General features: G+C 49.9%; 1 protein-coding gene across 2 annotated transcripts; it reads left to right on the top strand.

Moving 5' to 3' along the window:
* Positions 1-485: 485 nt before the first annotated feature.
* Positions 486-15,574, top strand: Ap1m2 (adaptor related protein complex 1 subunit mu 2). 2 transcript variants are annotated; one of them, XM_051155995.1, is made up of 12 exons: positions 486-630; positions 3,609-3,765; positions 4,003-4,070; positions 6,700-6,830; positions 6,903-7,050; positions 7,136-7,262; positions 9,541-9,683; positions 9,772-9,843; positions 11,704-11,862; positions 12,767-12,892; positions 14,721-14,796; positions 15,467-15,574. In XM_051155995.1, exons 1-12 carry the CDS (start codon positions 589-591, stop codon positions 15,487-15,489), a joined length of 1,272 nt encoding a protein of 423 aa, XP_051011952.1. In that variant the 5' UTR covers positions 486-588; the 3' UTR covers positions 15,490-15,574. The 2 variants fall into 2 exon arrangements, with proteins under 2 accessions (XP_051011952.1, XP_051011951.1); XM_051155994.1 differs by having other exon boundaries at positions 9,535-9,683.

Genomic DNA, 15,574 nt, shown 5'->3' with positions numbered 1-15,574 from the left:
GACAGGCTACATAGATGCCGATGCCTTGCCTGGTGCATGGATGGACGCTTGGGTGGGTGGATACGTGTAGGTATGGGTGGTTGATGGATGTTGATGTGAATGTTTGTATGTATGTGGGAGGGGGTGAAAGAGCCCTGGATAGGTGAGTGGGGGAGGCGGATGGATGCTTACATGGGCAAGCAGAAAAGAGGAAGAATGAATGGACCCACATATGCATGGCAAGCGAGTGGGACAGGTGGGCGAGTAGAAGCATCAATAGATAAATGTCCTGGGGTCTCATCAGGTATTTCTGATCGCCACAAAGAACTTGAAACAGGGCAGTATTACACCTCAGGTTCTGCCTTTCCCTGCTCCTGAAGCAGCCTTTGGCGTTTCAGTCCTCCACGCTGCACACCTGGCCGGCCTCCCCTTTAAGACGTGCTCACCTGGCGGCCTCCCCTTTAAGACGTACTCACCTGGCGGCCTCCCCTTTAAGACGCGCTCACCTGGCGGCTCACCTGGGCGAAGGCGCTTCCGCAGGAAGAAGGAAGCCGCGCCGCCGCCGCCTCTGCCGCTCGCACCCACCTCCCAACTTCTCAGGCAGCCACCATGTCGGCCTCGGCAGTCTTCATCCTGGACGTCAAGGGCAAGGTGAGAGGCAGGGAGCGAGGGATCGAGAGACAGCGGGCGAGGCCGCGGGCCCAGGGCGCAGGACCCGGAGCTGGGGACCCGCCCTCTACAGCCCACGTCTGTGGCGAGGGGCTTCGCCTTTCTGAGCCTCAGTTTCCGTGTAGATAAAATGGGAATAAGAAAGATCCCCCAGCGTATGAGCGCCCTGAAGCAGTGAGCACAGCCCTTCTGCAAACCCCTAAGCTCAATAAAGGCGCAAAGTGTAGCTATCTGGCGTCGGAGGCCGTCACTCTACCCTTGCGACCTGCCTGTCCCATCTCCTGTGACAATCACAGCGGTAGAGATGAAAACGGGAGCCCTGTAATATAATGACAGGACTGGTCATGTGCCGCAGTCGTGAGCCTGCTGGCCTAGCACACGGACCTAAGTTAGGTCCCAGAGCACTGCATAAACAACCACAGTTCCAGAAGAATCAGGAAATCCAGGGAGTTTGAGTTGGGCCTGGGCTACAGGATACCCTGCCTCAAAACCAAACAGGCTCAACGAGTCCAGGCACTGGCTGCCCAAGCTTGGTGTCTTGAGCTAAAGCCCCAAACCCAAATCAAGAGGAAAGGAGACATGCTACAACCCTCTGCCCTCTGATGACCACATACACGCCAGCCATGGACCCGCACTCTCACCCAGTGTGCACACATAAAAAATAGCAGTGCATGTAAAAACAAGCGAAGAAGGAGGACAAGGGACCAGGTGTAGTGCCGTGCGTGTACCTGCCATCCTAGCTACTCTGGAAACTGAGGCAGGGGGGATTGAGAATTTGAGATAAGCTCAGGAGCTCAAGGCCAGCCTGGGCTACCAAAGCCAGACAAAACAAGGACATAAAATAACCTTGAACAAGAACAGCTCCAGAGGGGCGGTCCGGTTCTACTTGTCTGATTTTTGTGGACCTAGTTAAAAACCTCCACTTCCTCAGTCTGGAAGAAGGCGACCCAGACGCCTGCCTCCAGGCTGAAGAGGGCACTGAATTCTTCAGCAAAGGTCCCTCCTCCACCTGGTCCTCCTCAGCGGAGGGGGTAGAGCCCAAGGAAAGCCAGCGGACTACCGGACTAATGTTAAGTTACAGCTAAGTTACATCCTCGTCCTCTTCCTACTTAGGAGTTACATTTATTTAATTGTTTTGGGTGTGTGAGGATCTGTGATACCCTTCTTCCCCCGGGTGGCAGTTGGAGGATGGACCTCAGGCCTTCAGGCTTGGTGGCAAGGCCCTTCAACCAGGGGGCTTTCTCACAGTTCCCTTTCTACTTTTTATTTTGAAATGACATCTAGTGGAGCTACCCAGGCCTGCTTCAAATTCACTCTGCAGCTTAGCTAGGCTTCGAACCTCCATCCGCCTGTGTCAGCCTCCCTCCTACCTGGAGTGGCAGGTCCTTGGTAAGACGAGGCCCAGCACATCTAGTCTTTTTCCTTTTTTTTTTTTTTTCTTTTTTAGGTTTTTTGAGACAGGGTTTCTCTGTGTAGCTTGGCTGTCATAGACTCACTCTGTAGACCAGGCTGGCCTCAAACTCACAGCGATGCTGCCTGACTCTGCCTCCCGAGTGCTGGGATTAAAGGGGTGCACCACTGCACCCTGCCTAGCACATTCAGTCTTTTTTTTTTTTTTTTAAGATGTATTTATTATGTATACAGTATGCATCAGAGCACATTACAGATGGTTGTGAGCCACCATGTGGTTGCTGGGAATTGAACTCAGGACCTCTGGAAGAACAGTCAGTGCTCTTAACTGCTGAGCCATCTCTCCAGGCCCCAGCACATTCAGTCTTACTGACTGGGCTTGGATTCACTTTTGCAGTACTGTGGATGAAACCAAGGACTTCATGCATGGTGGGCTAGTACTCTGTGGTGACACTGTAGTCCACCATTCTTTTTCTTTTTTTCTTTTTTTTCTTTCTTTCTTCTCTCTCTCTTTCTTGTTTTTGTTTTTCGAGACAGGGTCTCTCTGTGTGGCCTTGGCTGTTCTGGACTCGCTTTGTAGACCAGGCTGGCCTGGAACTCACAGGGATCCGCCTGCCTCTGCCTCCTGAGTGCTGGGATTAAAGGCGTGCACCACCATGCCAGGCTTCTTCTTCCTTTTTTTTTTTAGCAGAATCTCATGCAGTCTAGGGTGGCTTTGACTTGCTCTGTAGCTGAGGATAGCCTTGCACTTCCCATCCTCCTGCCTCCACCTCCCAAGCCCATCTCCAACATAACACTCATTAATAGGAAGTTGATGGGGTTCAGTATGCACCCAGGATACTTTTAGCAGTGGGTATGGAGTTTCCAAGTAACAGGCATGGAAACTGAGGCGTACAGAGCTAGAGTCTAAGCTAGGGCCTTCAGATAAGAAGCCTGGTGGGAATTAGACCCAGAGTGTGACATGGTGGCAAACACTTGGCATCCCAGCACTATAGAAACTGAGGCAGGGGGGATTGAGAATTTGAGATAAGCTGGGGTGCCATAGAAAGAGTGTCTAAATTAATAAATAAGAAAAGGAGGGCTGGAGAGATGGCTCAGAGGTTAAGAGCACTGTCTGTTCTTCCAAAGGTCCTGAGTTCAATCCCAGCAGCCACATGGTGGCTCACAACCATCTATAATGAGATCTGGTGCCCGCTTCTGGTGTGCAGACACGCATGCAGGCAGCGCACTGTATAAATAATAAATAATTCTTAAAGAAAAGGAAAGATGGGTTGGGATGTCGTTTGTTTGGTGGAGGGTGTGTAACTGTAGGTCTGGCAGGAGTTACAGCAGGAGGGTCGGGAGTTCAAGGTCACCCTCTGTTGAATGTGTATTCAAGGCCTGCCTATGCTACACAAGGTACTGTCTCACCATCCCCTCCATGAACCATAAAGGAAACCAGTGCATATGGGAAAAAAGAGTTAGAGAGAACTAAACTAGACACCCTAAGGTCCCTCTAGGCCCTAGGTCCGGGTCCCGGTTGGTGATGGAATCCTCTCTATCTTCCTTAGCCTCTCATCAGCCGGAACTACAAAGGTGACGTGCCCATGACGGAGATTGACCACTTCATGCCGCTGCTTATGCAGCGCGAGGAGGAGGGTGTGCTGGCCCCGCTGCTGAGCCACGGCCGAGTGCACTTCCTGTGGATCAAACACAGCAACCTCTACTGCATCCACCCCTGGCTGCTTGGGGATCTGTCGAGATCTCCATCCAGAGGGCAGTGCCCTGAGAGCGCAGTTTGCATGGGATATGCACTCTGACTCAGGTTGTGTATGGAGAAAGGGCTAACAGAAACGGGTGGGGTGGGATGGGGGGGGGGTGAGGGGGGGGGGGTGGGGCGCGATAGCACAGGACACGTGACACCTCTCCCTGCGTGGAGCTTTTTCCTTAACCTTACTGTCCCAGTGGTGGCCACCACGCTGAAGAATGCCAATGCTTCTTTGGTGTACTCCTTTCTGTACAAGACAGTGGAGGTAAGTCCTGGCCTCTCATTGGCTGCCTGCTCTGTCTCTCTGCTTGTGCTCGCCCCTGTCAGGTGCTGTCTTCTGACCATGCTCGTCATAGCCGTCTCACTCTTCTCTCACCCAGGTCTGAGCTACAGGGGCATGGGTTCTAATCCCACTCCTCCGCTGTGTGACCTTCAGGAAATCCCTTGTGTCGGTGTCTGAACCGGACAGGGTGCAATTATAATGGGAGGGGAAGAAAAAGAGGTGAAAAGGGGACCTTGGAGCTGAAGGAATACAGAGCAAGTGTCCCCAGAAGAAGACAGGGTAATCCAAAAGGCCCCTAGGTGCGAATCGAGCGGAGGCTACGGGGTTTGAGCAGAACAGGGTTCAAATGTGGGATGAGTGCGTTTTCTCCTCCCAGGAGATGCAGGATTAGCGTCCATGTGCTTGGCACCGGACGAGCTCCAGGTACTGGATGTGTTTCAGATGTCAGAATCTTTGCATATGTGTTGTGAGGTATTCTGGGGCCAGGGCTAAAGATGTTAAGTAGTGTACTTGTGTTTCATGTATACGTATATACCTTATATCAATGGCTCTTCCCCCTCACGCCAAGACAGGGTCTCTCTGTGTAGCCTTGGCTGTCCTGGACTCACATTGTAGACCAGGCTGGCCACAAACTCACATCAATCAGCCTGCCTCTGCCTCCTGAATGCTGGGATTAAAGGCATGTGCCACTGCTGCCTGGCTATATCAATGGTTCTTTTTTTGTTTGTTTGTTTGTTTTTGTTTTTGTTTGATTTTTGAGACAGGGTTTCTCTGTGTAGCCTTGGCTGTCCTAGACTCACTTTGTAAACCAGGCTGGCCTTGAACTCACAGCTATCCACCTGCCTCTGCCTCCCGAGTGCTGGGATTAAGTGTGTGCCACCATGCCCAGCCCCCCTTTTTCTTTAAAGATTTATTTATTGATGTAATTTATACATATGGGTGTTCTATTTGCATGTACACGTGCATGACAGAAGAGAGCATCAGATCCCTTTATAGGTGGTCAGGAATCATCATGTGATTGCTGGGAATTGAACTCAGGATCTCTGGAAGAGCAGCCAATGCTCTTAACAACTGAGCCATCTCTTGAGTCCCACACTTTGTGGTTTGTTTTGTTTTGTCTGTTGAGATATGGTCTATTTAGTTCTACCTGTCCTAGAACTCACTGTGGGGATTAGGTTGTTCTTAAACTCACCAAGACCCACTTGTGTCTGCCTCCTGAGTGCTTGGATTAAAGGTGTGAATCCTCAATTTGGCCTTCATACTTACTTTTTTGTTTGCTTGTTTGTTGTTTTTTTGAGACAGAGTTTTTCTGTGTAGCCTTGGCTGTGCTGGACTCACTTTGTAGACCAGGCTGGCCTCAAACTCACAGAGATCCACCTGCCTCTGCCTCCCAAGTGCTGGGATTAAAGGTGTGCACTGCCACTAGCACCACCACTACCACCTGGCTCATTTTATTTTTTAAAGGGAGAGCAAGGTGGATCAGATCTCTCATTCTAATCTTTGAAGGCTACAGCAAGAAGATTGGCCAAGAAGTTCATGGCCAGCCTAAGCTCCACAGCCAGACCCTGTCTCAAAAACCAGTCTGGAGTATGGTGGTGTTTTTAAACAAAATCCCAAAAGTTCAATTTTACCAATACTCAGGAGCCAGATTCTGGGGTAGAAGCATGCTAGCTCAGAGAGGCAGAGAAAGCACCCAGCTCCCCTTCCTATTCAGCCCACTTGCCAGAAGGAAAAACGCCCCTTTTTTACACTGTCTTAAAAAACTCTTCAAACAGCCGGGTGTGGTGGCGCACGCCTTTAATCCCAGCACTCGGGAGGCAGAGGCAGGCGGATCGCTGTGAGTTCGAGGCCAGCCTGGTCTACAAAGTAAGTCCAGGACAGCCAAGGCTACACAGAGAAACCCTGTCTCGAAAAGCCAAAAAAAAAAAAAAAGAAACAAAAAAACAAAAAACAACCCTTCAAACTGAACATCCCTCTTACCTACTTCCTGTGGGTCTCTCTACGGGTCCTCTGGGCTTACTCTCACTCTCTGTGGGTTTTTCCCATGTTCACTCCCTGTGCACTGGTTGCCTGCTCTGCCTCTTGACCTATGGTTGATTTTAATTAATCCTGTTTACGGAAAGCTCTTGCATTAAAGGTGTGTGCGAGGGGTGAGCCACACCACAACTGGAAACAGGTTTCTTCAATATATAATCTCAGGGTTCACAGTGTGATCAAATATCCTCCACCAGTAAGGCTCCTTAGTAAAGCCCCTGCCAAGAATCCCCCAGTGAGGGACTGGGGTGTGGCTCAGTGTTAGAGTCCTGATCTACTACAAACGAGGTGCTTGTTTCCTTCAACTCCAGAAAAGCCATTTACTCTCCCTCTGGCTCTCTTTCCGGTTCCTTCGAGGTAAAGGTTTATATTGCTCTTTTCCCTCCTCCCCACCAGACATCCCATGACCTGGCTCTTTTCCCCATTAAATTGCTCTGAGAGAGAGAGAGAGAGAGAGAGAGAGAGAGACAGACAGTGTCTCTGCAGCCCAGGCACAGAGTAGGCAGTCATAATTGCTTACTAGACGGCTGAGCGTGTCCCCAGCTGACATGATGTCTATCCCTGGGGCCGCACCCAGGTCTTCTGCGAGTACTTTAAGGAGCTGGAGGAGGAGAGCATCCGAGACAACTTTGTCATTGTGTACGAGCTGCTGGACGAGCTCATGGACTTCGGCTTCCCGCAGACCACAGACAGCAAGATCCTGCAGGAGTGAGTGTAGGGGAAGGTGCAGGGATGGCGTCCCTGCCTGCAGCTGCAGCCTCTCACTGCTCTTCCCAACAGGTACATCACACAACAGAGCAACAAGCTGGAGACGGGCAAGTCTCGAGTGCCACCCACGGTCACTAACGCCGTGTCCTGGCGCTCCGAGGGCATCAAGTACAAGAAGAACGAGGTCTTCATTGATGTCATAGAGTCTGTTAACCTCCTGGTGAGCGCCCTGCCTCATGTTCTGGGGGCAGCACAGGGGTCTCGGGAACTGTTGACACCCCATATTGGGACACCCCCCTTTGCAGGTCAATGCTAACGGGAGTGTCTTGCTCAGCGAGATTGTGGGAACCATCAAGCTGAAGGTGTTTCTGTCTGGAATGCCAGAGCTGCGGCTGGGCCTCAATGACCGAGTGCTCTTTGAGCTTACTGGCCGTAAGATTGGGGGCACCCCTTTCCTGGGGATGGGCTGGGAAGCAATCAGAGGCCTCCCAGACTACAGCCAGTTGAGAGATAAGTGTTCCCATGCCTTGCATCTTAGCAGCAAAGTTCACCTAGCAAATGCTTTCTTTGTTAATGAGAGCTGGCTGCAGACCAAGCCCTGATATTCTAGTGGGAGGAGATAGGCTAATAATGTTTAAGCTTCTCAAAAGAGGCAGTCCATGCCTGTAATCTCGGCATTCTGGAGGCTGAGTCGGGAGGGCATCTTCTCCTTAGGTTAGTGGGGTGTTTTGAGAAGTGGGCAGAGACAAATGGATCAATGGTATTCTGAGGGGCCAGCCCAGTCTAGTCAGCACATTCCAGGCCAAGGAAGAAATGCTATCTTAGAAAAGACAGAAAAAAAAAGCAAACAAAAAATAAGGTGGATGGCACCTGCGATTGTCCTCTGCTGTCCATGTACAGCTGTGCACATATATACAAATGTACATACACACAGTAACATAAAACCACACTCAGGAGGCAGAGGCGGGTGGATTGCTGTGAGAGGCTAGCCTGGTCTACAAAGCAAGTCCAGGATAGCTAAGGCTGTGCAGAGAAACTCTGTCTTGAAAAAACAAAACAAAAGACATACCCACAGCAATGTGGTAAAAATAAAAGGGTTGGCTGGGCATGGTGGTGCACGCCTTTAATCCCAGTACTCAGGAGGCAAAGGCAGGCGGATGGCTGTGAGTTCGAGGCCAGCCTGGTCTACAAGTGAGTCCAGGACAGCCAAGGCTACACAGAGAAAACCTGTCTCGAAAAACCAAAAGCAAGCAAACAAATAAATAAAAGGGCTGTGTCCTGGTTGCTAAAGATACCTGTTAGCAAGCCTGATGGCCTGAGCTCAAGCCCTAGGACCCACATGGGGAACTAGAGAGAGCTGATTTCTGTAAATGATCCTTTGACCACATGCACAGTGACAAGCATGCCCCCCCCTTCCAGGTAAATAAAGAAATGTTATAATAATTTAGAGAAGTTAGGCAGTGACTGCCCTTTGGTTTCCACACGCACACATGTACACATGAGCCCATATAGTGCATGCATACACATAAATATACTCATCATACATACATGCACACAAAGGGAAAATTAGGGCCTGGAAAGGCAGCCTGGTGGCTCAGGGCATTTCCTCCTCCTGCAGAGGACCTGAGTTCAATTCCCAGCATCTACAGTAGGTGGTTCACAAGCATTCACAGCCCCAGCTCCAGGAAATCTGACACCATCTACTGTCCTCTGAGGACCAGTGCAGACATGCATGGATAGTCACCCAAACACACAAACCTCCATCTAATTAAAAATACTAAAATTAAGCCGGGCGTGGTGGCGCACGCCTTTAATCCCAGCACTCGGGAGGCAGAGGCAGGTGGATCGCTGTGAGTTCCAGGCCAGCCTGGTCTACAAAGTGAGTCCAGGACAGCCAAGACAACACAGAGAAACCCTGTCTCGAAAAACCAAAAAAAAAAGAAAAAAGAAAAAAAAAAACCCTAAAATTTGTGCTGGCCATGGTGGCTCATGTGTTTAATCCCAGCTCTTGGAAAGCAAAAGCAGGTGGATCTCTGTGAGTTGGAAGCTAGCCTAATCTACATGTGGAATTCTAAGACAGACAAGGGTATGTTAGAGAGACTCTGTTTCAAATATCAAAATTAAAAAATATATATATATCCAGGGGGCTGGAGAGATGGCTCAGCTGTTGAGAGCATTGCCTGCGCTCGCACAGGTCCTGAGTTCAATTCCCAGCAACCACATGGTGGCTCACAACCATGTATAGTGAGATCTGGTTCCTGCATCTTGTGTGCAGGTGTGCATGCAAGCAGAACACTGTACACATGATAATAAATAAATACATCTTTGAAACAAAAACAAACAAAAATATCCAGCCAGGCATGGTGGCACATACCTGTATTCCCAGCTCTCAGGGAGGCAGAGGCAGGCTGATTGCCTGGTCTACAAAGGGAGTCCAGGACAGCCAAGGCTACACAGAGGAACCCTGTCTCAAAGGAGGGGGTGGGGACTGCTAAAAGTTTTAGAATAATAATCTCCAAACACAATGATGAAATTAGAACACAGAAGCTTAGGGTTGGGAGGCTGACTGTGGGCTGGTGTTTCGGTTCCTTATGACCGCTCAGCCCAGGTTCTAGGTTTCCTTCTCTGCAGACCAGGAGAAGGGAGTGGCCAGTAGGGATGGTGGGGCAGGGCCTCAGGGTCACTCTGCTTGCTCCACTCCGAGTTTCAGGCAGCAAGAACAAGTCTGTGGAGCTGGAAGATGTCAAATTCCACCAGTGTGTGAGGCTTTCACGCTTTGACAATGACCGCACCATCTCCTTCATACCCCCGGATGGGGACTTTGAACTCATGTCCTATCGACTCAGCACCCAGGTGAGCCATGGCCCAGCCCAACACAAGGGGGATGGACTGAGGACTGATGTCAGAATCTGTGAAAACTACCTTCCTCTTCTGCCTGCAGGTCAAACCCCTGATCTGGATTGAGTCAGTCATTGAGAAATTCTCTCACAGCCGAGTGGAGATCATGGTCAAGGTATGCACAGGGGAAGGCTTCGTCAGTGCAGGTTCTGTAGCGCCTCTGACCAGCCGGGCTCCTGACTGGGTTTTCAGGATTTCTGTTTGTTTGGTTTTTGTTTTTCGAGATAGGGTTTCTCTGTGTAGCCTTGGCTGTCCTGGACTCACTTTGTAGACCAGGCTGGCTTCAAACTCACAGCGATCCGCCTGCCTCTGGCTCTTCAGTGCTGGGATTAAAGACATGCGCCACCGCGCCCAGCCCTCCTGTTTGTTTTTAGCTCTTCTTTTTTCCTTAATTTTGTGTGTGTGCGTGTTTTGCCTGCTTGTTTGTCTGATGTGCAAGAGTCGCTTCCTCAGTATCCACAGAGCCAGAAGATGATGCCCTGGACCTGGAGTCTTGGATGGTTGTAAGCTGCCATGTGGGTGCTGAGAGCCAAACTGGCAACCCCTGGAAGAGCAGCCAGTGTTCTTCACCACTGAGCCATCTCTCCAGCTTTATTTATTTATTTATTTTTCCAAAAAAGAGTTTCTCTGTGTCACCCTGGATGCCCTGCACTCACTTTGTAGACTATACTGGCCTCGAACTCACAGAGATCCGCCTACCTCTGCTTCCCAAGTGCTGGGATTAAAGGCATGTGCTACCACACCTTTTAAAAAAAGATTTATTTATTTATTATGTATTCAGTGCTCTGCCTGCCTGTACACCTGCAGGGGAGAAGAGGTAATCAGATCATATTATAGATGGTTGTAAACCACTATGTGGTTGCTGGGAATTGAACTCAGGACCTTTGGAAGAGTAGTCAGTGCTCTTAACCTCTGAGTCATCTCTCCAGCTGCCAATTTTTTTTTTTTAAAGCGAAATCTCACTATATAACTCTGACTGAACTTTCAGTATAGACCAGGAAGGCCTCGAATTCAAAGATCCACCTGCCTCTGCCTCCGGAGTACTGGGATTAAAGTTGTCTGCCAACACGCCCAGCTAAAAACAAATCTTAAGGGACTGAAGAGCTGCTCAGTGGTTAAGAGCACTGCCTTCTCTTCCAGGGACCAGTCAGATTTCTTCCCAGCTTCATATGGCATCTTACGACCATCTCTAACTCCAGTTCCAGGGGATATGGTACCCTTCAGGGGATGTGTGAGTTCGAGGCCAGCCTGGTCTACAAAGCGAGTCTAAGACAGCCAAGGCTGCACAGAGAAACCCTTTCTCAGAAAACAAACAAACAAACAAACAAAAAACCCTAAACCAAACAAACAAAAAGATTTGTTTTTAGCAGGAATTGGTGGAATGTGCCTTTAATCCCAGCACTCAGGGAGGCAGAAGAAAGCAGATCTCTGAGAGTTCGAGGCCAGCCTGGTCTACAAAGCAAGTGTAGGACAGCCAAAGCTACACAGAGAAACCCTGTCTCAAAACAAACACCCCCAAAACAGAAAACCAAAAACAACAACAAAAAACTCACAGAGATCAGCTTGCCTCTGTTTCACAAGCAGATTAATTCCTCTATTGGAATTAAAGGTGTGTACTACCATACCCAGCCACATTTTAATTTTATTTGTTTTATGTATGTGTATGTATGTGGGCAAGCCCATGGCATGGAGGTAAGATGACAATTTATAGGAGTCTCTTTCTACCACGTGTGTCCCAGGGATTGAACTCAGGTTCTCAAACTCAGCAGCAAGTGCTTTTACCTGCTGCGCCGTCTCACTAGGGCCTCTTGTGTGCTGGACAGTCACTCTGCCACCAGAGTGAAAATTTTGCCCAGGCTGGCTTTGAACTTTACATCCTCCTGCTGCAGTCTCCAGAGTAGCTGGGATCACAGGCGTCTGCCACTAAGGCTTGCCCAGGAGTGAAGTCTTTTTGCCTCCTACTCTCTCCTGGCAGGCCAAGGGTCAGTTTAAGAAGCAATCGGTGGCCAATGGTGTGGAAATCTCTGTGCCGGTACCTAGTGATGCAGATTCCCCACGCTTCAAGACCAGTGTGGGCAGTGCCAAGTATGTGCCCGAGAAGAATGTTGTCATTTGGAGTATCAAGTCCTTCCCTGTGAGCACTGGGCAAGCTGGGACCGCAGTGGGGGGGGGGGTGGGGGTGGGGCCTGCCTCGGCCACATGAGGGCCAGGTGAAGAATGCCCGTGGGTATCTGTGGGGGGTGATGAAGGGGGAAGCCAAGCTGTCTATTTCCAGATTGGCATACTTTTTGTTTTGTTTTGTTTTTTTGTTTTTTCGAGACAGGGTTTCTCTGTGTAACAGCTCTGGCTGTCCTGGACTCACTTTGTAGACCAAGATGGCCTCGAACTCAGAGAGATCTGCCTGCCTCTGCCTCCTGAGTATTGGGATTAAAGGCATATGCCTGGCTAATGTACATTCCTTTTTTGTTGTTGTTTGGTTGTTTTGTTTTTTGAGACAGGGTTTTTCTGTGTAGCACTGGCTGTCCTAGACTTGCTTTGTAGACCAGGCTGGCCTTGAACTCACAGTGAACTCACAGAGGCACAGTGCCTGCCTCTGCCTCCCAAGTGCTGGGATTAAAGGCGTGTGCCACCACCGCCCGGCAACATAATGTACATTCTTTTTGTTGTTGGTTTTTAGACAGGGTCTCACTATGTAGCCATGGCTGTCCTGAAACTCGCTATGTAGATTGGACTGGTCTTGAACTGGTCTTGAAACCTACCAGCTTCTGCCTCCCAGGTGCCGGGAGTCATGGTGTCCAATTATGACCCACGTTCTCCACATTCTTGGAGCACTGCTGGCTTTGTATGTGTTTCTGTCTGTCTGTCTGTTTCCTCAAGACAAAGGGACAAGAGTTAGCACTCTTCTCTTGCTTGTGCTAGCACAGGGTTTTCCTATGGGTGACTTTGAAGTCTGTGCAATGAACATTGTGTGCACATTGAGGGGGATCTGAGAAACAGGGGGACCACCCAGAGAGTCTGATGCCTCTGTGTGTTCGCAGGGGGGCAAGGAGTACTTGATGCGTGCCCACTTTGGCCTCCCCAGCGTGGAAACTGAGGAGGTGGAGGGCCGGCCGCCCATCGGGGTCAAGTTTGAGATCCCATACTTTACTGTTTCCGGCATCCAGGTGAGGAACAAGGGTAGGGAGCGTCCCTACTCTCGCTCTCTGGGCTTTAGTCTAGGCTCCTCTCACATCTTACTCATCTGAGCTTTTGTTTATATGCGTCAGTGCCTTCCTACCTGCGTATGTGTCTGTGTACGGTGAGCATGCAGTACCTGTAGAGGCCAGAAGAGGGTGTCAGATCCCCTAGGACTGGAGTTACAGGAGGGTGTGGTCCACCATGTGGGTGCTGGGACTCTAACCCAGGTCCTCTGCAAGCACAGCTGGAGCTCCTAACCACTGAGCCATCTCTCTGATTCTGTCTTAGTCAGGGTTTCTATTGCTGGGACAAAACACCATCAAAAAGCAACCTGGGAGCCGGGCGTGGTGGCGCACGCCTTTAATCCCAGCACTCAGGAGGCAGAGGCAGGCAGATCGCTGTGAGTTCGAGGCCAGCCTGGTCTACAAAGTGAGTCCAGGATGGCCAAGGCTACACAGAGAAACCCTGTCTCGAAAAACCAAAAAAAAAAAAAAAAAAAAAAAAAAGCAACCTGGGGAGGGAAGGGTTTATGTGGCTCACACTTCCATCACTGGAGGAAGTCAGGACAGGAACTCAAGCAGGGCAGGAACCTAGAGGCAGGAACTGATATAGAGGCCATGGAGGGATGCTGCTTACTGTCTTGCTTTCCATGGCTTGCTCAGCCTGATTTTTTAAAATAAATATTTATTTATTTATGTATACAATGTTTTGCCTACATGTATACTTGCATGACAAAAGAGGGCACCAGATCTCTTTACAGATGGTTGTGAACCACCATGTGGTTGCTGGGAACTGAGCTATCTCTCCAGCCCTCAGTCTAATTTCTTATAGAACCCAAGACCACCAGCCCAGGAATGGCACTACCCACAGTGGGCTGGGCCCTTCCCCATTGGTCACTAGTTGAGATAATGCCTTACAGCTAGACCTCGTGGAGGCATTTTGTCAACTGAGGCTCCTTCCTCTCCGCTATGACTCTAACTTGTGTCAAGTTGACACACAAAATCAGCCAGTACAAAGCCCCCTTTTTTTGTTTTGCTTTTGAGACAGAGTCTCACTGTAGCCAGGCTGACCTGGAACTTACTATATGGACCAGGCTGGCTTTGAACTCATAGAGACCTGCTTGCCTCTGCTTCCCAAGTGCTGAGGTCAGAGGTGTACACTACCCCAAGAGACATTTTTATTTTCTTTGTAACCCAAGCTAGCCAAGGACTCACTTCTGAATCCAGGCTGGCCTTGAGTTTATGACATCCTTCTGTCTAGACCACTGAGTGCTGGGATGAAGGTCATGTGTCCCCGTGCATGGTTTTCCATCTCTTCTTTGTCTTCAACCTGGGATTGCTGCCTCTTCTGTTCTCAGGCAGGGCCTTCCTCTCTGTGCCTCTCACGGCCGCATCTGCCATCCTCCAGCCGAGTCACTAGTCTCCTGTCCTCCCATACCTGCGCAGTACTCTTTATTTTCTTCTCAGCCTGTTTCCAACTCTGTCCTGTGTCTTCCCTTCTGTACGCCTTTCCCTTACTGGCCTGGATCACCTTTACCCGTGCCATGCTCAGAGACTCCCAGTTTGTACCTTAAAGTATACCCTGGATGTTCTCTGGACATAAGCCACCACTTTTCCTTCTGGCTCTACTTACCTTCTCCATAGTCCCGCCCACCCCCATACTGGGGACTGAATCCAGGCACTAGCACATGCTAGGCAGGGGCCCTAGCACTGAGTCATATACCCCACCTCCTCACAGGGGATTCTAGAAGGAAGCTCTACTGCTGAGCCACATTTCTAATCCTTGGCCACTCTTTTTTTCTTCTTCTTCTTCCAGGTCCGTTACATGAAGATCATCGAGAAAAGTGGATACCAGGCCCTGCCTTGGGTCCGCTACATCACCCAGAGTGGTGGTAAGGTGGCCGGGCTCTCTGGGACAGTGCAGTTAAGGAGACAGAGGGCATGCGGACTGATGACTTTGATGCTGTGCACAGGACAGTTCTAAAGTGTAATGTGTCTAGCACCAAGGCTGTCCCTTACAATATGTTTTTAAAATGGTGTAGCTGGGCAGGGCATGGTGGCGCACACCTTTAATCCCAGCACTCGGAAGGCAGAGGCAGGCGGATTGATGTGAGTTCAAGGCCAGCCTGGTCTACAAAGTGAATCCAGGACAACCAGGGCTACTACACAGAGAAACCCTGTGGGGGGCGGGGTAGCTGGTCTGCTCCAGGGTGTGCTGCCTCGATATGGACATGCTGACCAGGTGGAGGGAGGGGTTAGGTTTTGGTTTGGGGTTTGGGTTTTTTTGTTTTTTGTTTTGTTTTGTTTTTGTTTTTTGGTGATAGTAGCCCTAGAATCCAGGGCTTTACACATGAGAGGGAGGATCTACCATCTGGAATTCTAGGCGGGGCTTCTACTTTAGAACCATGTCCCCAAGCCTGGAAGCCCCCTAAGCATTGTGAAGTATTTTCAGGGGTGATTTTGTGTGTTGGGACTCAGGATCGATTTTGTGGGTATTGGAGGACTATCTTTCATTCCCCTTTCTCAATTCCCAGATGGTCCTCACTTTTTTTTTTCCTGCAGATTATCAACTTCGTACCAGTTAGAAGAGAGAAGTGGGGATTTGAACATGAGGCTACCCTCTCCCCAGATCCCAGCTGCAGACTGTGGATTGTGCATGCATGCGTGCGT

This window comes from Acomys russatus, chromosome 14, assembly GCF_903995435.1.
Source record: "Acomys russatus chromosome 14, mAcoRus1.1, whole genome shotgun sequence".
Classification (NCBI taxonomy): Eukaryota; Metazoa; Chordata; class Mammalia; order Rodentia; family Muridae; genus Acomys; species Acomys russatus.
Note: the sequence above shows the minus strand (reverse complement) of the source record. Positions and strands in the feature narration are given on the sequence as shown.